We start from the raw sequence: 22548 nt of genomic DNA on the forward strand, positions 1-22548 counted from the left end.
AGGAAGGCCGGTGGTATCCTATCAATGATATGTCGAACAATTGCGAGTAGAGATAAGGACGTAATAATCCCATTATATAATGGTTATTGTTAGACCGCACTTAGAATACTCTGTTCAAGTATGGAGACCGGACCTAAAGAAAGTCATTATGCTTCATGAAAGGGTCCAAAGACGGGTAACTCGCCTTTATTTATTTTATTTTTTCCTTGCACCATATGGCTAATACTAACACTAATTGAACAGTTATGCAAGTAAGGGTCCTCATTTGCTTTTAAATACATCTCCTGTAAGCAAAAGCAAGTCAGCTCATGCTTATGCAGGATAGCCTTAATGTCATCACTATTTCATCAGAATCCACAACAATTTCATTGTAAAATTTTGAATGTGACCATTATTTAGATTTTTTTTTATCCATTTGGCAGCTTTCAAAGGGCTGAAGGCTTTGTTCTTTTTTCGGAAAGAAAGGATGCTGGCCTGTGTCAGTTTCTTTCTCTTCTGCAAAGAGTTCCAGGACTGAGTTGTCTGACACCTCCTTAACCTCTACATCCATTGTTCCTTGTATTGCAGATGGCTCATCTAGTTTTTTTTTTTTTTTACTTTTCTTTACCACTTTGTTTTGGAAGTATTAGCAGTAGCAAAGGCATATGATGCAAGAAATCAAGCTTATATAGCATCAGCCAAAAAAAAAAAAAAGCACCCTTCTCGTTTCACCTATCCCTAACTCTCTCCAAATGTCTGTCTAGTTCTGCCTTGAATATTTAAGCTATCAACTTCTACAATGACAGATAGAAGTTTGTTCCAGCAATCAACCACCCACTGGCTAAAGGCAAATTTCCGCATATCTATCCTACAACTGTTTTTCCTCAATTTGAATTTATGCCCTCTCAGGCGATTATTCTGAGCAAGAGGAAGAATCCCATCAGCATTGAGCATGCTCAAACCATTCAAGGCTTTATACACCTCAATCAGGTCACATCACAGGTGCCTAGTCTCCAGACCCTGTAATTGCAAAACTTAAGCCTTTCTTCGTAAGAGCAACCCTTTGTTCCATTCACTAATCTTGTTGCCCTTCTCAGTACTCGTTCCAACAGTTCTACATCCTTCTTGAAATGAGGCCTCCCGACCTGTATACAGTTCTCAAGGTGTGGCCTGACCATTGCCTTATACAAGGGGTTAATCACCTCCTTATCCCTGCTAGAAAAATTCCTGTATATCATTGACACTATACCATGAGGTACTCTTGCAGACCGTCTGCACTGCTCAGAAAGCTTCATATCTGCCTGCACAATTACTCCCAGGTCCTTTTCATTCTCACCACTGTCAGTGTAGTACCAAGAACGGTACTGGCATTTTCTCTGTATGATTGCATGTTTTTATGCTCCTGTTCAATGAATAGTTTAAAGGTTTCATCTCAACATCTTGTCAAGTTTTTGGTAAGCAGTGACTCAGTTTCTGGCGTGCTTGTTCCTGAGGCAAGTTGTTCCTACTAAATGATCAGGTAAACAACTTTATTTTCAATTTAAAAACTTGAATTGCATATCTTGTTTTGTTCAGCCAAGCCCTTCATCACATAATAGCCAACGAAATTCTATCCAGTACAGGGTCATGCTGACCAGTGTCTTAGAGATCGCCACCTCCCCTTAATCAGGTCAACCTGCAGGTGGTCTGTTTACATTGTCTCTCTGCAGTGGAGAATGACTACCGGCTGGGGAACTTAAAAGAAGGGAAAGTCATGCTTTGCTAAATTTAACTGAATTACAAACTACATCCTCATACAGTAAGAAGTGATTTTATTGCCTGGCAGTCAAACACTTTAGAAATAAGGAACTTTAGAAACTATATTTTCAGTAATTATTATAAAAAAAAATAGAAATAAACTTGCAGAAGCCTTCTGCCACAACAGAAGTGCTATTTAAACACCTGTTTGTTGCCTAGTTCCACCTCTTTAATAATTATTATGCCTTGTCATGCAAACTCACGATTGCTGCGGAAAAAATATTAAAATTTTTCTGATGTGTAATGACCCCTGCAAAAGAACCCTGGGGGAGTGCTGTCCTGGAAGATCGATTCCAAAGATTAGTGTCACAGCTCGAGCTAGATACGTCTACAGCCAGTGCAAAAGCAGTGTTCCAAGTGCTGGGAAAAACAACGCACAGAGAGACAACACAACAAGTGACTTAATCTTTCTCACCCCTGCGGTCTCGTCTGTTGAGGAGCCATGATTAGGTGAAACTGATAACCCAGAAAAGTGGCAGGAAGCAAGGCACTGAGAATGCAAGGAACAGTGACCCTGCAGAGCTTCAAGACAGAGAAAAGGTGCCTTCTCGCTCACCTGCAGCAGGCCTGGCAGGACAGATTGACGACATCCACTAAGGGAGCAATTACAAAGAAATTCATCCCTGAAGTAACGTTCGTGTTTCCAAAAGCCCCAAGCTGGTTTTCCCCTGGCCTGTACATAATGTACCTCCTTACAGGCCATGGGTCAATACAAGAAAAATTAACGTCTCTGGGCATCACAGATGATCCACGCTGCCACTGTGGCACTGACGAATCTTGGCAGCATATAATGTATGACTGTCCTGAATATGAAGACTTGAGATCTATTCTGATCACAAAGATTACCAATTTGCCTAAGGACCAGAAACATATACTAATTCATACCCATGACAATTATAAATACTTTACCACTTTTGCACAGGATGTCTTCAACAGATGAAGAACGTTAACGAGCTTATTAAACCACCAATACCAATAACTTGAGACAGATTCTGAGCATCCCCCCCCACTCCAGTAGCATCAACCACCACCTCATTGAACTGAAATTCACTTCCTTCATCCAAGTTCAATCAGGTTGATATCTGCAACTGAATCTGCAGGAAAGATCAACCGGGACCGGACTCCAAGCCCAGACATTGGAGACACCAGCAGCTTCTCTGCCACATCACATTGGCAATAAAACCGAGCACTCTAGCCTGGTTTTTTTTCACTTTCCTTCTCGGCTGGGGGTTTCCCTGCCCCCTACTGCCCCCCCCTCCACCTGGTGAGGCATGAGCCTGCCTTACTGACTTTCTGGGGTCGCCTTCTCTGTCATCCCCATACCTCTGTATTCTTCCCCAGCCTTCAGTCTTCCCCCCCCACTCTGTCTAACTCACAGTGTACACCCCATACAATTTATCAATTAATAACATCCAAATTTAAACCTCTCTTGGCCTTTCATATTCTAGAGTTACCCCCCCCCCCCTTTTTTTGACATAGGCCCTTGCCACTGAAATCTTCGGAAACTAGGTGGCAGGGCCTGCCAGAGTACAAAATAAAATCTACTGGGTACCTGACCTGCCTTCCCAGGGCCAAGTGCGGTAACGGTGGGTCCCAACGGCTAAATGGTCAGAAGAACAATGGTACACAACACTACACATCCTTCCACTCCACACACACTTTTTTAAATCTCTGGCCTTCACAGAGTTCTGTGCTACACAAACAGAGTACACAATATGGAGATGGGGGGGGGGACCCCTGGTGCCGCCGGACAACTAACACACTTTGTCAGTGTAGTACCACACAGTTGATACGTTACTCTGAGGTTACTGCTGTTGTGGAATTAAGTGGTGGAACACTAGGAGGTACAGATATAGGAGTGGCAGCTGACCGTGTTTTTTGGGTTGGCTTTTGTGAGCTCAATAAATAATGTGCAATGGGAGTGAATAACTCCCTTGGTGGAGTGGCTATATAATAGATTTTGTCAATTTCTTTTGCTTTATTTAGCATTTATGGGTTTTTTTTTTTTTTAACCACTGAATGACTACAACAACAATGATCTGCTATAAAAAGATTTTATATAGATTTATTTAGCATTAGCATTAGTAGAGGCATTTGATGCAAGAAAGCAAGCTTATGCAGCATCAGCCAAAAAAAAGAAAAAAAAAAAAAAAAAAAAAAACAACAACAACACACTTCCATTTCACCCCTCCGTTCGTTTGAAATATCTGTCCAGCTGAGCCTTAAACTTATTTAGGCTATCAACTTCCACAACAAGGGATGGAAGTCTGTTCCACCAACCAACCACCCACTGGCTAAAGGCAAATTTCCGCACGTCTATCCTACATCTGTCTTTCCTCAATTTGAATTTATGCCCTCTCAGGTGATTATTCTGAGCAAGAGGAAGAATCCCATCAGCATTGAGCATGCTCAAACCATTCAAGGCTTTATACACCTCTATCAGATCACCTCACTGGTGCCTAATCTCCAGACACTGTAATCTGCAAAACTTAAGCCTTTCTTCGTAAGAGCACCCCTTTGTTCCATTCACTGATCTTGTTGCCCTTCTCTGTACTTGTTCCAGCAGCTCTACATCCTTCTTGAAATGAGGTCTCCAGACCTGTATACAGTACTCTAGGTGTGGCCTGACCATTGCCTTATACAAGGGAATAATCACCTCCTTATCCATGCTAGAAAAATTCCTACATATCATTGACAATACACCATGTAAAAGATATTTGTAAAAGAATAACAAAAGTATACCTAAATATGATACGTAGAACACTTCCATATGATATTCTCCAGAAATTTCTAGAAAGAGTATCATATAGAAGTGTTCTACGTATCATATTGAGGTATACTTCTCTTAGTCTTTTAGAAATATTGGAAATCAATGTAGAACATATTGAGCATCACAGATCTGGTTTATATTATCAAATTTATAGATTTATTTGTATAGATTATATATAGATATACTATATTAAACTGGGTAACAGATTCTCTAAAATGTGATTTTTTTAAAAGTTATTCACTATAGTAAAATTTTTAACTTACTAGATGCCTCGAGGAACTTATCATAGTTCTGCACAGGGATTATTGGATTGGGTAACTCGCGAAGGTATTTTTTTAAGGCACTTGCAATACAGTTCAATTCATAGCCTTTCAGGTCAACACCTTCTGGATCTGCATAAAAATTATTATATCTAATGCAGGAGACAATTTAGTTTTTAAGTACCTGCTATAAAAAAAAGTCTGAAATCACTTAGTCATGTTAAATTCAAAGGGTATCAGAAAAATTATACAGAATATAAATGAGATGGAATGGTACAAACATTTTAAATTCACTTTCATTATAAATTCTTCAATTAATTTTTTTCTATGTTGGTTATAAATATCATAATTTTGTTAAATAAAAGTTATGAAATGACTGTGAATGCAATCAGTTACACAAATGAAATTTCAGCAGTAATTAAGAAATGCTGAATATTTAGGTGTTTCATCAAATGGTGAAACTACAAACATCTATCAGCAGAGTGACAATTACAAGTAGAGTTTCATTACTGAAATACTAACTGGTGGCATGCTGAGTTTATATTATATTCAAGTATATTATTCATCAAAAATTAAACAGAACTGTTATGAAAATATTTGCAAGTAACTAAAAGTGAATGACAATACTTACATATTAAAAAAAAATTATTAAGATAATTAAGGAACTTGAAAAAGAATAAACCAAAAAAGCACACAAATACACTGCTGTTAAATTTAGTGTTAAAGAAATCATCATTTTGATATTAAATAAACAGCTTAACAAAAAATACAATATTAGTTTTTCATTTGTTAAGAGGACACCTCCAAAAATTTCACAATTCTTATAGAGGCATTAAGTTTATTATAAGTTTCAAAATATTTTTGTTGCACTATGTTAAGATTGTCATTCTGTGCTATGCTTGTTGGTACCATGAATGGATACACCTTTAAGAAAATACTGTAGGAGGAGGATGCTGAAATGGATGACTGAAGAGCTGGCTGGTCAAATAGATCATAAAAATACAGCATGGGACAGTTACAGAGAGATAAAAAGTACTGAGGGTACTACTAATTCATTCATTTATTCTTGCTTTGACCTCCAAAGGTTGCAGACAAGTATTCCACTGGCTCTTCAGTTCAAGATGAAATAGGCAAAAAGGCATGTTTTCTAAGTGCACTTTAGGGGTGGTTTCTTAGGTAAATTTTAATTATTTTGCAATTCTATATTATAAATGGAAATTTAAGATATGCAATATAAAAAAAAAATTAGTGGCCAAAACAAAACTTAGAGTAATAAAATGCAGAACTGCATGATTCAGACAGGAATAGATGTCTGAGTCATGGAGTTTCCACATGAGCCCATCAGTCGTACAGCCTGTAACGTGAATTCCAGCCTAGAGAAGAAGTCAATAATTAGTTTTCTTCACTGCCTATATTAGTAAAAATGCAATTCACTGCAGTCCAGATCCCTTTTGGCATAAAATTCATAAATTGTCAAGCAAATTTATGAACATTAAAATAATATTAACAAAAATATTAAAATAACATTTTTACAGCAAAATCTTGCCTTGATGGACTACATGAGGGTAAGGCACATCCACTAAATCTGACTGTTAAACTCAAAAGAAATACATATATTTACTGAAGTTGATAGAATGTTATGAAGTAGTATTGTACAATGGGAAGAAAATTAAATAAAATCTGTAATCCTATATTTTACTGTGCTTAAAAGTTGTGTGGGGGCAGAACAGTTTGAAATATTGCTTTGCTATACATGAAAACTCTGACTAAAGCTTACTCAGAATATTAAGCTCTCCTGAGTATCCTCTCTGGAGGTTGATGGCATCCTACTAATGTCTTCCCTGTTTGGCAGGCTTATGGAAGGTTATGGTGACGAAAATGTTAGTTCACTAGCAGTGAAAATATCTTAACTATCAATAAATACCATCAGAATGAAGCAGTTATATCAAGAGGCACAAAAAACCTATTTCAGTGGACTGTCTATTAAAAGTGAGAATTTACAGTATTTCCTTTTATTACAAAGTATGCAAAGAAAGGTACAATCACTTAAAAGTATGATTGATTTTTTCAATGCCACATGCCAAATTAAGGGAAATAACAATGCAAAATCAAATGATTATATATTACGAGGTGGGGTTCAAAAAATATTTGTATTCACCCAGAGGTAATCGTGAAAGAAGGCTGAAATAAACATGAGAATTTGAAAAATCAATCATATTTTATATGCAACATAGTCACCAGACAAAATGACACATTTTTTCCACCTCTCAATAAACTTCCACAGATCAGTTTTGTAGAAGTCCTCTGACTGTCCTTCAAACCATGACTCAGCAGCAAAAATCACATCATCAGCATCAGTGTTTTCCACAAAGAAAGGACGTCAGGACAGGAAAGAGCAAGAAATCCAAGGGTGCAAGGTCAGGGGAATAAGCAGGATGTGGCAATATTTCAAACCTACATTTATGGGCATACCTCACTGCAGCATACAAGGAATGCACTATTATGGAGCACATCAAGCACACCTTTTAACAGCTTTTCCTGTTTTGCTTTTATAGCAGCACATAGCTTTATGAGGGGATGGAATAATACTTTGCCGTCACATCAGCCATTTTGAAGGTAATCTGTTAGTATCGCACTATGCTGATCCCAAAAAACTGACAGCATCACCTTGCCAGCACTTGGTTGCACCTTTGCCTTTTTTGGGAGCGATGATTCTGCATGCTTCCATTGTTTTGACGTTAGTTTTGGGATCATAGTAATGGATCCACGTTTCATCCATGGTGACTAGCTGTGAAAACAAAACAAAAAAAAAACCTCCTTGCTTTTCCTGGCACATCGACAACATTTCATGTGCAAATTGCACCCTTTCCTTCTTCTGGTAAGTAGTCAAAAATCTGGAAAATCCATCAAGCAGATGCTTTACTCTTATGCAACTGTTGATGGATGATGTTCTCCACCAGTCCTACACTAATTTGGAGCTCTGTGGCATCTTTGATGATAATACGGCAATCTTCCAGGATTAATGCAATAATTTTTGCAACAGTCTCTTTTGTTACAGCAGTTTCTGAGCGTTCTGGGATTTCTTCATAATGTTCTTCCACATTTGAACTGTTTATACCAATGCAACAAGACTTCTGCAACACTGAATGATGGTTTTTTTTTTTTTTTTTTTTTTTTGTAGTTGTTGGCGCATAGGCTTCTGTGGCCATAATGCACCTCCCAAGGTTTTTGCAGTACTTTGATCCAAGCCCGAGGCAGGAATCGAACCCGCGACCTTTGGGTTGCCAGGCAGGCACTTTACCCACCTGGCTAGCCCGGTCGGCACTGAATGATGTGACATTTCACTTCATTCAGTGATGCAAAGAAAATAATAAATAATAAATAAAAAGGAATTGTCAGATCAAATCCAAAATTTGTCTGGTTGCTATAGAGATTTCAAAGTATTAAACAAAAGAAATTAAATCTTTCTATCACAACTACTTCTGGGTGAATACAAATTGTTTTTTGAACTCCTTTCATATATATATATAATACTAATGATCTAGGTTCAAATCACTTACAGTCCATGAAAAACTGTTGGAGATGCAGGTGCATGGTCCAACTGGTGACCCTGGATGATATCACCTGGAACTGCATCACTGGAGATGCAATTCACTAAGTACATAAGTACCTAGTGACCTTCCAGGTGATGTAATTCTGGTTTGGACAGCAGGGAAAGAATGGTCAAGCACAGATTGACTGATTTAAGTCCAGATCTTAGGTGAAACTTATTACAAAATTTAAAGTTTTATGAGGAATTCTACTGTTAGGGAAATGGATAGCATTTTTTGTAATAATGATTGACAGACAAGAACTAGGGTATGTCTGCTGGGAGCACTGATAGTTTTAAAACACTGATAGATTTAAAAATACTGATAGTGTTTTTAAAATCTAAGTTCCTCTCACCTAAAATGGAAATATGGCTAAGCAAAGGTATCGGGACTTTTTCAAGAGGGCGCTGACTCTATTTAAAAGTTACAGCTGACAGTTACAGGCTCCGCAAAAACGATAAGTGTTTGCCTTTTATTTACATGATTGTTGTTTTATATTGTACTTAATACGTAGTCATATAGTTATAGTTACGCTGGTTATTTTTTATTTTAATTTAGATAAAGAGTTTTGTGGATTTTACTTACGATAGGTAAAACCGTTATTTTTGTTCGATTTTTGTAGCCATTGTTTTTGTATATAGGGAATTCAAAGTTTTTGTAGGGAATTCAAATTTTTTAATTGAGGTAGCTCTAACGCATAATTATATAGTAATACGCTTCACTGTTTCTATTTCATAGTTTCTATTCAAATACTACTGACATTTAATTTATTGATTTTATTAATTTAAACTACCATGCCCCGAACTAGAGCAGCAAAGCAACGGGCACAAAGTGGCAGGAGTGTTGTGACTCGGGGGAGAACTGAGGGGGGCGATTCTCCAACGCGTCACAGCCTAAAAAAATGTGCAATTTGTGAAATGTTTGCCGAACTCTCTGGAACGGAACATGATATTGCCATGGGGGATGTCTTTGTGTGTGCGCGATGTAAGGAGTGTAAGGAAATCAGGCGACAACTCAGCGTTGTTATGGGCCTATATGAGAGTTTGAAGGACAGGGTGGATGCCCTCGAAGGAAATAAATTGAGGGGCCCATCAAGCTCTCAGCTGCCCACATCAACGCCAGAGCTTGCACTTGGTCATCACGCAACACAGCGGCAACCCCCAAGGCAGAATGCGCTGGTCCCACAGGAACTATTAGTTGTTGGTGACTCTATTGTCAGGGAAACGGGGAACATGCTATGTAAAAAGGATAGGTGGAACAGGACCAGGGTATGTCTGCCAGGGGCAAAGGTTGATGACGTTGTAGAGCGGATATCATCTTTCAAGGGCACAAAAGGTGATATAGTTGTACACGTTGGCACTAATGATATTAAGAGTAGGAGACCGGCAGAATTACTCAACAAGTACAGGTCACTGTTGAAAAAAAGCCGAGAATTAGGGTTGAACTTGAAAGTGTCTGCAATTCTGCCCAGACACGATAGGAGGGAGTATATGATGAGAGCCTTGTCGATCAATTCGGCCCTGGAAAGATTGTGCAAGGCTCAAGGGGCAGAATTTTTTTCAGCCTGGACTGTACTTGTTAACAGGAGAGATTGCTTCTACAGGGATGGGATACACTTAAATAGAAAGGGTGAAAGAATATTTGCTGATGCTATCGAGGCAGTGTTAGGTGGGTCGGAAAACTGCTAGCTTGGGGGGGATACAAAGACTAATAGTTTAACAGTAACCGCAGGCAGAGGTGAAGGTGATTCTTGCACAACTTCTATTAGAATAAGAAGCGACCTGGAGCGAGGGGTGTTGGGGGTTTCAGGGACGGATGGCAGTCATCCTGGAATAGTTGGGTATATGGGATGTGTTAGGGTAACAAGGAATAGGCATAGGAGCATGTATGCTTGCATGTATACCAATGCTAGAAGTATAGTAAATAAATTTGATGAATTTGAAGTGTTGGTCAAGACATCAAAGGCGGATATTGTTGGGATAGCAGAGACGTCGTGTCACAAAGATATAAGGAATGCAGAACTGGAATTTGGGGAGTACAATGTGTACAGAAAGGATAGACAGGACAGAAAGGGAGGAGGTGTTATGCTGTTAATTAAGAAAAACATAAAATCAAAAGAAGTGCATCCAGTTGATATAGATGGACAGTGCACTGTTGAGTCAGTTTGGTGTGACATAAGCACTGCAAAAGCAAAGATAAGAGTAGGAGTGTGTTATAGGCCTAATGACTTGAATGAGTACAATGAACAATTGTACAGAGAAATAGAGTGGGCCAGTAAATCAGAATGTCTTATAATGGGGGATTTTAACTTCCCAGATATTGACTGGAACTTGTGGGTTGGTCACTCACACACTAGTCAGACTTTTGTGGATTTATTGGATGATTGTTTTCTGCAGCAGCATGTTCGAGAGGCAACCAGAGAAAGTAATACTCTTGATCTGGTTATCAAGAGTGATCATTCGTGTATTAAGAATTTGCAGATAAAGGAACCACTAGGTGGCAGTGATCACAGTGTGCTGAAGTGGGATTTACTCAAAGAGGTAACTACCGTCAGGGGTAAAGGAAAGAGTTTTTGCTTCCGTAAAGGGGAGTACAGTGGTCTCAGACAGTTTTTAAATTCTGTACAGTGGGATCGACTGACGATGTTACAAACAGTAAATTCTAAGTGGGAAGCATTCAAGGAATTAATCGTGGAAGCTACTAGACTTTTCATACCGATGAAGAAATATTGTTCAAGGTTTAGGCCTAAATGGTTATCAAATGAACTAATGAGACTCGTGACAGAGAAGAAAAATGCATGGGATGCATATAAATTATCAGGCGACGCGGAAGCCTGTAGCAGATATAAGCTAGTCTGTAATCAGGTCACAAAGGAGGTTCGGCAGGCAAAGGCGGATTACGAGAAATCTTTGGCAAAAGATGCTAAGAAAAACAGCAAGGATTTCTTTACTTATATAAACTCTTTAGATAGTATGAATCAGAGCTGTATTACTCAATATGTTCTACGTTGGTAATAATATTAGTAAATTGATAAGAGGAGTTTACCTCAATATAGTACGTGGAACACTTCCGTATGATACCCTCCAGAAATTAAAACGGAAAAAACGAAAAAATCGACAACTTACCGGTACATTAAAGTAAAATATATATATAATTAAAGTGAAATATAAATAATTAAATAATCAATTTAACACAATTCAAAATCAATTCAAAACAATTAAAATTCAAATTAACGCCATTAAAAGAATCTAACGAAAATATTCAAAACGATTTTCCTTCCTGAAGCTGACAATGCTTTTCGACCGACTGTCGTGATCACAGGAATGAAAATTATCGAATCAGGCTAAACCTGCAACTTAAATAGTGATTATGTGTCTTCGCGCATGCGCGTAAAGGTCCACGCATCGGAGATCAAATATGGCCGCCGAACATTAACAGAATTCTCGTGTAATTTAATTTCAACGGTTTCTGCAATTAATAGTCGCGTATAATTACGTTGAACGTTAAGTATTTTGGCCTCGTTAATTTACTAAACGTATTAGTAAATTTTAGTAAATTGATACAACGTATCAATTTACTAAAATTATATAAACTCTAAAAGGAAGGGCTGAATATGATTGGTCCACTTGACATCGATGGTTCGACTGTTGATGATCCTGCTCAGCTAGCAAACAAACTGAATGAGTATTTTGCATCTACATTCACACGTGAGGAATCATTACAGTTTGAAAATGGAAGGTTATCAAATTGTAGCAGTGTGCTTGTGCTTAATGATTTTGTAATAACTGAGAGCAAAGTGGAGGAGAAATTGTTGAAGTTAAACATAAGAAAGGCACCTGGGGCGGATGGGATCTATCCAGTTATATTAAAGGAGGCGGCAAAGCAACTAAGCAAACCCTTAGCCATAATTATGAGAGCATCCTTGGATTCAGGGGAGATTCCCACGGACTGGAGATGTGCAAATGTATCCCCAATTCACAAAGGAGGTTCGAAGGGTGACACGAATAATTACAGACCAGTTAGTTTAACTTCTGTTCCGGGTAAAATAATGGAGTCACTGGTTAAAGATGCATTGCAGGATCATCTAGACAAGACTGCAGCAATAATTCAGACACAGCATGGGTTTGTTAAGGGAAAGTCTTGTCTGACAAATTTGATTGGTTATTATGATGTGGTCACAAAGGAACTGGATGCAAAAAATAATTTTGATATCATATACTTGGATTTCAGGAAAGCTTTTGACACTGTTGCGCATGGAAGACTACTGTACAAATTGGAGCAGAATGGTATTAAGGGTAAGTTGCTACAATGGATAAAAGGATGGTTAAGTGGGAGAAGACAGAGGGTGGTAATCAATGGGTGCTGCTCTTCGTGGACTAATGTTATTAGTGGAGTCCCACAGGGTTCGGTGTTGGGTCCACTGTTGTTTTGTATATTTATCAATGATATTGATGAAGGTATATCAGGCTTAATGTCGAAGTTTGCAGATGACACGAAGGTTGGCAGGGTTGTTAATGACAGTAATGGCAGTGTGCTACTGCAACAGGATCTAGATAATTTGGGCAGATGGGCTAAGAAGTGGCAACTGAAGTTTAACCTTGACAAATGCAAAGTACTGCATATGGGTAGAAGTAACCCCAGAGAAACGTACCAACTGTGTGGTACTACACTTAAGGTGGTAGAAAATGAAAAAGACCTGGGAGTAATTGTGCAGTCAGATATGAAGTTTTCTGAGCAATGTAGACAGGCTGCTAGGGCAGGTCATGGGGTTTTGTCAATGATATATAGGAATTTTGCTAGCAGGGAAAAGGAGGTGATTGTCCCTCTGTATAAGGCAATGGTCAGGCCACGCCTTGAGTACTGCGTACAGGTCTGGAGGCCTCATTTTAGGAAGGATGTAGATTTGCTTGAGCGTGTACAGAGAAGAGCAACACGATTGGTGAGGGGAATGAAGGGATCCTCTTACCAAGAGAGGCTTAAGTTCTGCAAATTGCAGTGGCTGGAGACTAGGCACCTGCGCGGTGATCTGATTGAGGTCTATAAGGCCTTGAATGGGTTGAGCACGCTGAATTCTGATGGGATCCTCCCACTTGTTCAGAATACGAACCTACGGGGACATAAGTTCAAATTAAGAAAGGATAGATGTAGAATAGATGTGCGGAAATTTGCCTTTAGCCAGCGGGTGGTTAATTGCTGGAACAAACTTCCATCTGTCGTTGTGGAAGTTGATAGGTTAAATAAATTTAAGGAGGAACTGGACAGGCAATTGGAGGGTATGGTGTGATTTTTTTTTTTTTTTTTTTTTGGCTGATGCTGCATAAGCTCCTACACTTGCTTTCTTGCATTAGGTGCCACTACTACTACTACTACTACTACTACATAATACTTAGCTAAGATGTTTCTATCTGCCAGTACAGTTAAATGATAGTACAAAAAAACTTTTAATTTTTTTGGATGATTTATAAAACATCAGCAAAAAAAAAAAAAAAAAAAAAAATACTACCCACATCAGTTGCCCATCCCTTCTAATAATGCATCTAATTCTTCCTTAAATTTATTCAAACTATTCACTTCTACAATATCATAAATGCTTACAACAATCAATTACACTCTACTAAAAGCATATTTGTGCGCAATCTATCCTGCAGCAATCCTTTTTCAATTTAAGCTTATGGCTCCTTGCGCGAGTTGTCAGAGAATACCATCATCAAGTTTATTCAATTATTCAGAGCCTTAAACATTTCAATCAGGTCTATAGGAACCTTTCCTGAATTCAAGGATGCTCACATAATTATGGCCAAAGGTTTGCTTAACTCTTTTAATATAATTGGATAGAACCCATGAGTTCAAGGTGCCTTACTTATTTATGACTTCAGCAATTTCTCTTCCACTTTCTTATCAGTTATAACAAACAAAATCACTTAGCACCCAGTTACAACCTGGTATACTTTTGGTGTTTCTATCCCTAAAAACTTCATGCATGAATATAGATGTAAAATATTTATTTAGTTTGTTAGCAACCTGAACAGGATCATCAACAGTTATGCCTTTCATACCTTTCCTTCTAGTGTTAAGATAAGTAAAGAATTCTTTGCTACTTTTCTTTGCATTCTTCTCCACTAACTTCTCAAAATCTGCTTTAGCCTGCCTAACCTTCTTTAGTGATCTGACTACATACTAGTCTGTACTTTTTTTCTTTGCCATTAGTCTCATCAGTTCATCTGATATACATTTAGGTCTAAACCTTGAACTGTATCTCTAAGTTGATATAAAAAACATATTAGCTTCTACTACTTCTCTGAATGCCTCCCATTTAGAATTAGTAGTTGGTAACATCATCAGTAATGTCTAAGACCACTGTATCTGCCCACATGAAAGCAAAATCCTACTTTGTACCCATGACAGTAGTTATCTTTAAGTATATCCCACATAAGCATATTATGATCATTACCACTTAGTGGTTCCTTTATTGGGATATTTTTAATGCATGGTAAGTCACTGCTGATAATCAGATCAACATTATTGCTTTCTCTTGTTGCCCTTCTAACATTCTGCTGTAGAAAACAGTCATCCAATAACTCCATAAAATTTCAGCTACTGTGTGAGTGAATCCACAAGTTCCAGCCAATATCTGGAAAGTTAAAATCCCCTATAAAACAATCTGATTTACATGCCCACTCTATTTTGTCTCTACAGCTGTTCAATGATGCTCATCTGAGTCATTAGACATAACACACTGAATATGACCCAGTGAATGAAGATGAAACTTCACCTAAAGAATTCTTACTGCTTCTTCAATCCATTGCCAAGCACAGGGGTGAACTATGAATTAAAATCTGTTTCTACACAGATATCGGAAACTGAAATGGAAGATAATTTTACACAAACCCAACATTGACCAAACCCTTGGTGCAGAACCTAAATCATTATTTGTGCATTGGTAATATAGCAATCAATCAATCAAAAAAAAAAAAAAAAACAACCCTGATTTGCAGCAGCCTCAGTATTTCTCTATTATAACCACTAGATGGATGACACTATCTATAAACACTATAACAGAATGCAGTCAAAAGCAAATTTAATTTAGTAATGATATTAAGCCTAAGTGTGATGGTTATGAGCTATATTCAATAGATAATTGAAAAATATGGTTAATGATAACAAAGATAATCTCTGTTTTACATAGGGGCAAACATATGCCTCTATTACTATTACTAAGAAAAATATCCTGTTCAGGAAACATAACTCAGAATCCTCTAAGAAGTTTAATGAAAATAATGGAACTATTAATCTCATAATGAAGCAATCTTTACCTTTAAATGACAAACATCTCACACAAAATTAAGCTCAGTCACTAACCCTATGGCTAAATTGGACAAAATACACCAACCACACAGAAATTAAAAACAACAAGAGGTCACTATATCAGAATAGTCATTACATAATAGGGAGTCATATCAAGTTTGTATGTACTGAAATCTAATCAAAGTACTAAGAAAAATTGCTCTATATGTTTCAAGACTGTCCCCTGCTGTGGAGGTATACTTCAATAACAGATTTAACATAGATATTACTTTGATAATAAGCTGATTGTTTACGATGGTCTAGTTTTGATTTTTTTTGGGGGGAAAAGTGGGATGTCCTGATTTATGCTATCGTCCATATTACCTTTTGCACGTATTTCAAGAAGTTCTTCTTGACCGATAATATCATCTGCACCCATGCTTGTTTGGCATGATTGTTTCGCCTCAACAAGGATACGATCTTTGCAAATTTTCTGCGACCTGACAATGCAAAGGTTTCTGGGATGGAATTGTGAGTGGCATATTATTGCTTTGGTCTACCAAATTTGGTTTAGATGGATGCTGGACCGAGAGTACTGATTGAGCCCAGTCCAATATTGATATTTTTGGAGAGATGGATACTTCTGTCTGACATGCCATTGATTTGTGTCTGTGAATAGTAGAAGCATAATTATGTTTTGATATATTTAAGTTGACCTATTTTTTCGCTTCTTGATAAGACTATTTTCAATTTTTATATTTTTGTATTTTTTTCCCTATCTTCCATTCTTCACAATCTTTGGAGTAAGCTGGATGCTTGCCACTACAATTAGGACACCATGGTGTGGAGCCTTGCATTCTGCCTCAGAATGGCCGAACTTTTGACATTTATAACATCCAAGTGGATTTGGGATATATGGCCTAACGCGGCAGTTCAAGTAACCTGCTTTGACAGAACCTGGTCAGATTTGGAGTACTGAAAGTTAAGATTATGTTTCATGTAGGAGTTAAGTTGCTGTCTTTCCTGATCAGGATTCATTTTGCATGAGACACATTTTGATATTTTAGCTCCTGGACTATTCCTTCCTCAGAAACGTTTAATAGATCCCATCGGGAGCAGGAGTGCAGTAACACATCCTCCTTGAGTAGACTGGGGTTCAAGCCCCTGACTGCTAAATATGGTCGATTTGCCAACCCGCATTGGACAAGCGTGGCAGATTATGGTCCATTTCCCTCAACATGAATTGTTAAGGAGGTTTCCATCCTGCAGTGGGTTGATAATGGCTGCAGTTTACCTTTTTTTTTTTTTTTTTTACCCTTGGAAGAATTCAGTGTGTTGTGTGGGGTGACCCGAATCGGTATTCCACTTAAAGAAGTTAGTTGTAATAGTAACTCAGAATGTCTTGAGTGAGATGTCTCTATCAGTAAATCTCCTGATTGGAGATGTTTGACCTTTTTTTGGTGAATCTGCAGCATTTTCTAGGCATCTCTAGAAAATGCTGCAAAATCTTTCTCTAGATGATGGAGAGCTTGCTCACAGGTTAGGATGACAAAGAATGTACTGAGAAAAGCTGGAGATTCCTGCTTCCTCGTGTCCTTTTTAAGTCTTTTTGAAAGAGAGAAGTCATGGTCGGTGTCATTGTCATGTTGAGAGCTCTTAGGCTCTAAACATGAAAATACATCAGTTTCCATTTCTGCTCCTTTTAGCCCTGAGGGGTGGATTTTCCCCCAGGTTACTAGTCCCGCCATGTGGAGGCAAAAGCTTTGCCACCATTGACCAAGCAGTTATTGAAGTTAGTAGAGTGGTTAGTATTTGATATGAAGACTAAGAAAAGAAAGGTGGAGTCCCTTTCTGGGTTCTTACTTCTGACTTTGAAAGCAAAGAACCACTTGATGTGAACAAAAGAGGAGAAAATCACACGAGAAAAGAAATAAACCTATATTGTTTTCAAAGAGTACTCCTATAAATCACACAGAGAAAAACACTTGGCACTATCGCTTGGAACTCAGGGCCTTGAGCTGAGGGAATCAGCATAAATAACAGATTTTAAAGAACAGTCAGAACAGAGATTTTGTAAAGCTAGTTTAAATGCATATAATTCAGCTGAGAAGATACTTAATTCAGATGGAATGGATGCTGAAATAATGGCATTTGGAAACACTGCAGCTGCTCCAATGTTTGAATTAAATTTAGGGCCATCTGCATAAATTGGGGAAAAAACAATATATCTTTGAGTGTGAACTGCATGACGTTTGATATTTGATGCTTGTAAAATGTTCTTTCCCCATTTTGGCAGAGGTAAGTGTCACAAGAGAAGGAGAAGTCCAGTTGGGATGCGAAGCACAACTTTGTATCTTGACAGCATACTTCAATAACAGTGTTTTCCTCCGTAAAGTTAGTGGAGGCTCGTGGGCATCACAATGTAGAGACTATGTGCTGGCACTGTTCTGAATGCACCAAGTGCAAGCCTCAAGACTGTGCTGAATTGGATCAAACTAGTCAATGCAGTCATTCTGGCTGAATCACAGATGAGAGCTCTATAATCGAGACGGGATCTGATTATTGCACTGCATAATCAAAGCAGAGAAGTACAATCTGCACCCCATGTTTGGGCGGATAATGCTCTGAGTATGTTTAACTTTTTTAGACAGGAAGTACATACATTTTTAATAAGGTCTATAAACTTTAACTTGTTGTCAAGGATTAATCCTAGAAATCTCTGAGTATGTTTAACTTTTTTAGACAGGAAGTACATACATTTTTAATAAGGTCTATAAACTTTAACTTGTTGTCAAGGATTAATCCTAGAAATCTGATGTTTTTAGAGACTGGGATGGAGACATTAGAAATTTGAAGTTAAGGATCTAGATGAAATTTTAGTTGTCTACAGAAATGGATAGTAACTGTTCTGCTGCAAGGGTCGATAGCCATTGAAGCTGGCCAGCTGTTGTATTTTATTAAGTGATTTCTGAAGCTGCCGTTCGATAGATCTCATGTTTTGGGAATGGCAGGAGATGGAAAGGTCATCTGCATAAAGGTAAGTTTCAACTGTATTTGGAAGCTGTGTGATGATAGAATCTATTCTCAGAGCAAAAAGAGTGGCACTTGGTACACAGGTGTTCCACAGGTGATCTCTGTGGAACACCTTCTTCTGAATGAAAGTTGCAAAGAGAGCATGTTGGTATTGAACTTGAAACGCTCTAGTATGTAGGAAGTTCTGAACAAACGTAGGAAGGTTGCCCTGTAGACCAAGAATCACTTAGTATGCCATGCTGCCAGGTGTGTCAAAAGCCTTCTATATCTATTAAAGCCATTACTACACGTTCACATTTAATAAAGGCATTTCGAATGGCAAATTCAGCCTTGACCATAAGATCCAAGCATGACCTATTTCAACAAAAGCCAAGCCATATTGACTATAGCTTATTAGATGTTCTGAATCAATGATCCAGACGAGTCTTCTGTGGACAATTTTTTCAAGGATTTTGCTGAGGCAGCTTGATAGAGATATTGGTCTATAGCTATGTTACTTTTTTAGACAGGAAGTACGTACATTTTTAATAAGGTCTATAAACTTCTTTAACTTGTTGTCAAGGATTAATCCTAGAAATCTGATGTTATTAGAGACTGGGATAGAGACATTAGAAATTTGAAGTTCAGAATCTGGATGAAGTTTTTGTTGTCTACAGAAATGGATAGCAACTGTCTATGGGGGATTGGTTGGATCTTTTCCAGGCTTTAGGAATGCCAAAACAGTAGAGTGATGCCAAGAAGCTGGAAAAACATTTTCTAAAAATATATGATTGTAAAAAACCAGGAAGCGGCACAAAGCTTTGTCATTAAGATGTTGTAGCATGACATAATAAATTCCATGTGGCCTGGCAGTGCTATTGTGGGCTGTTCTAATGGCATGCAAAAGTTCAGGATATTGCAGAGGTTTGGTATATGGGAGAGGGTGAGCAGTTTGAAAGTTAATAGCAAGTTCTTCTGTAGTGTTTTTAATTTGTCGGAATAATGTAGTATAGGCTGATTCTGCTGAGGCTCCAACAAAAGTAATGCCCAAAGCATTAGCTATATTTAAGGGTCTTGATAGATCTTGCCCATTCCAGGAGAGGACTGGAGAAGGTGTGCTAGGAAACTAACCAGACAACTGTTTAATTTTTCCCCATACTTTTTTGGGATCAATGTTTCCGTTTTTGGGATGCTGAAATAACGGCATTTGGAAACACTGCAGCTGTCCAACGTTTGAATTAAATTTAGAGTCACCTTCATAAATTGCAGAAAAAACAATATATCTTTGAGTGTAAGCTGCATGAAGTTGATTGATATTTGATGCTTTAAAGCTTGATGCTAAAAGGATCCAGGATTCTTTTTTGGCTTGCCTTTGTATGAAATGTGCTTTTGCTCTTATCTTCTTACAATTAACGAGGTTGGCTGTGTAGTTGGATATTGCTGAAATAAATTCCAGGCTTTATTTTTTGCTTTCTTTACTTTTGTGCATTCCTCATTCCACCAGTAATTATAGTGCTTTTTGCCCAGAGGATTTGATAATAGTATTATGTCTTGGGCCACTTTTAGGAGATGCGACGTGATGTAAGCTGTCACATTATTAACATGCGGTAGGCAGATATTTTCCTCAAGAGAGATCGAGGACTGAAATTTTGCCCAGTTGCTCGAACAAATTTCCATTTCCTGCAGGATTTGGTTGGAGTCTGTGCTATTAAAAATTTTCATACGATTAGGACCAGTACTGGAGAATAAATTGAGAGATTTATTGCTGAGGTGTGTCCATTTGAGAGCTGTACATGAGTGTGTGTGCACCAGTATTGAGTATTGTGAGGTTTTGCACCTCTAGAAAGCTTTCAGTGAGTCAATCACATCTATCTAGTTTAGGATTGCCCCATAAGGGGTGGTGCCTGCTAAAATTGCCTAACATACAGAGAGGTGGAGGTATCTGTGTGAAGAGATCTTCAAGATCTTTTAAAGAATAAGTATGGTTCGGCAGATAGATTGAGACAAGTGTTACTGAAATATGGAGAGTTATACGAACAGCAACAGCTTCTATTTCAGTCTGAAGTGGGATACGTTTAGTTGGGATCTTTGAATTTACTAGGATTGCAACACCACCATGGGCAGTATTAGCTATATTTCGATCTCTTCGATAAAGGCAATAGTCCTTTATCGAAGGAGAAATCTGTGAAGTTAGGTAAGTTTCCTGAAGGCAAAGGTCAACTGGAGAATATCGATTAATTGGGTCTTTAATATCATCTGTGTTGCAATGAAAACCTCTGTAGTTCCATTGTAAAATCTGACTGTTTTTTGTTCAAGGAGCATTTTTTTCCAGTCTTTTTTTGAGAAATGGGGTGTGCAGTATCCATAGTGTCGTTTGTGTGAAGTTTTAGTATGGGTTCCTCATAATCTGATTGTACATCTACTTCCATACTATTGGTGGGTGATTCAGTTTTCTTGTGTCTTTGTAGTTTTCTGTTTTTCTTTGACCTGTGGGACTGTCAGAATGTCAGTTGGGATACTGATTGGATTGTTGGTTGCTTCGCTGGTTTTAGTTTGAGGTGTGTCTTTTCCAGAGTTTGATAGCGTACTTTTAACTCAGTTAGCAAGAGATATGCTGGGTGGTATTGATGTCTGTTTGAGCTGCTGTTGAATGAGAGCTTCGAGTGTGAGATGCATAAGAGCGACTGGGCACAGTCAACATAACTTGTCTACGTGCCTCATGGTATGTTCTAATTTATATTTTTTTATTTTCTTCCCTGTTTTTCATATTTTATATGATTTAGAGAAGGCTGGATGACTTTCTTTAGAGTTGGGGCAAATGGGAGTTGAGGCTGAACACTGCGCTTGTGCATGCTCCTTGGAACCACCAATAGGACAAATGGCATCAACTCTACATGCCTGCTGAGAATGTCCACATTTCTGGCATTTAAAACAATGAATGGGATTGGGATGCAAGGCCGAATTCAGCAGTTTAAATAGCCAGCTTTTACTGAGGATGGCAAATCTGGGGTGCTAAAAGTTAAAATGATGGATCGGGTTGGAACAAGATTTCCATCTGTTTTGGTCATCATACGGTTGGCGCTAATTACTTTTTGACCGCTCAGTTCCTGAACTAATTCCTCTTTGGATACTGAAAGCAGGTCCCAATCCGTGACAACACCTTTCAAGGTATTTAAGGTATTGTGGGGAGTGATAGACACTGGCAATGCAACAAATGTTGTTTTGAGCACCCACTCAGAATGCTTTGATTTGGTTGTTTCAATCAGGTATCTGGATTGTAGTTTTTTAACCATTTTTGGTGTTCCAGCTATGGATGCTAAATATCTATGGACAACAAAAGGTGATAACTTGCCCACAGGCTGGGTTGAGGGTAGTGTATCACCAGAAAGTTGGGCATGTCACTGCAATGCATTTCCCTTCTAAGCCTTTTTGATTGTTTAGGATCATTGACATCGGACATGTCTAGTCTCGAGCTTGTAGGCTCTAATGGTGGAAAGCTTTTTAAGTCTTTTTACTCCTTTTAGACCTGGAAGAGGGACTTTCTTTTCACAGGTTACCAGCCACACCACGTGGAGGTAGGAGAAGTGCCAACCAGTGACCAAGTGATCAAGAGGAGAAGAGAGCAGAGCAGTACACTGCTAGTGAAGGTAGTACCAATGTTGCAAGTGGGGTTAGCAGTGACGTTGCTAGCGGGTGTAGCAGTGACATTGCTCAACAAGGGAGGCAGTAATGTTGTGAGCATAGGGGGTTTATAAAAGCACTAGTACTCGCCCTAGGAAAATGCTAGATAATCACACTAGAAAGATCACTTGGCCTATATATTAATAGTTTATGGGCTTAACAAAACATTTATGGA

At 38.3% G+C, this 22548-nt stretch overlaps 1 protein-coding gene across 5 annotated transcripts in view; it reads right to left on the bottom strand.

Annotated features, from left to right (window-relative positions):
• The window catches only part of Pi3K21B (phosphatidylinositol 3-kinase regulatory subunit alpha), a 519263-nt gene that overhangs the window by 192228 nt on the left and 304487 nt on the right, over positions 1-22548 (bottom strand). For 4 of the 5 annotated variants that reach the window (XM_090372927.1, XM_090372924.1, XM_090372925.1 and 1 more), the window contains exon 13: positions 4810-4938. The exons of the other annotated variant lie outside the window; for it this stretch is intronic. In XM_090372927.1, the coding sequence (XP_090229053.1) occupies positions 4810-4938 (129 nt within the window). The remainder of the gene's footprint in view (positions 1-4809; positions 4939-22548) is intronic. 5 annotated transcript variants of the gene reach the window in all.

Source organism: Mastigoproctus giganteus, chromosome 4, assembly GCF_048544385.1.
Source record: "Mastigoproctus giganteus isolate SK-2022 chromosome 4, ASM4854438v1, whole genome shotgun sequence".
NCBI classification, from domain to species: domain Eukaryota; kingdom Metazoa; phylum Arthropoda; class Arachnida; order Uropygi; family Thelyphonidae; genus Mastigoproctus; species Mastigoproctus giganteus.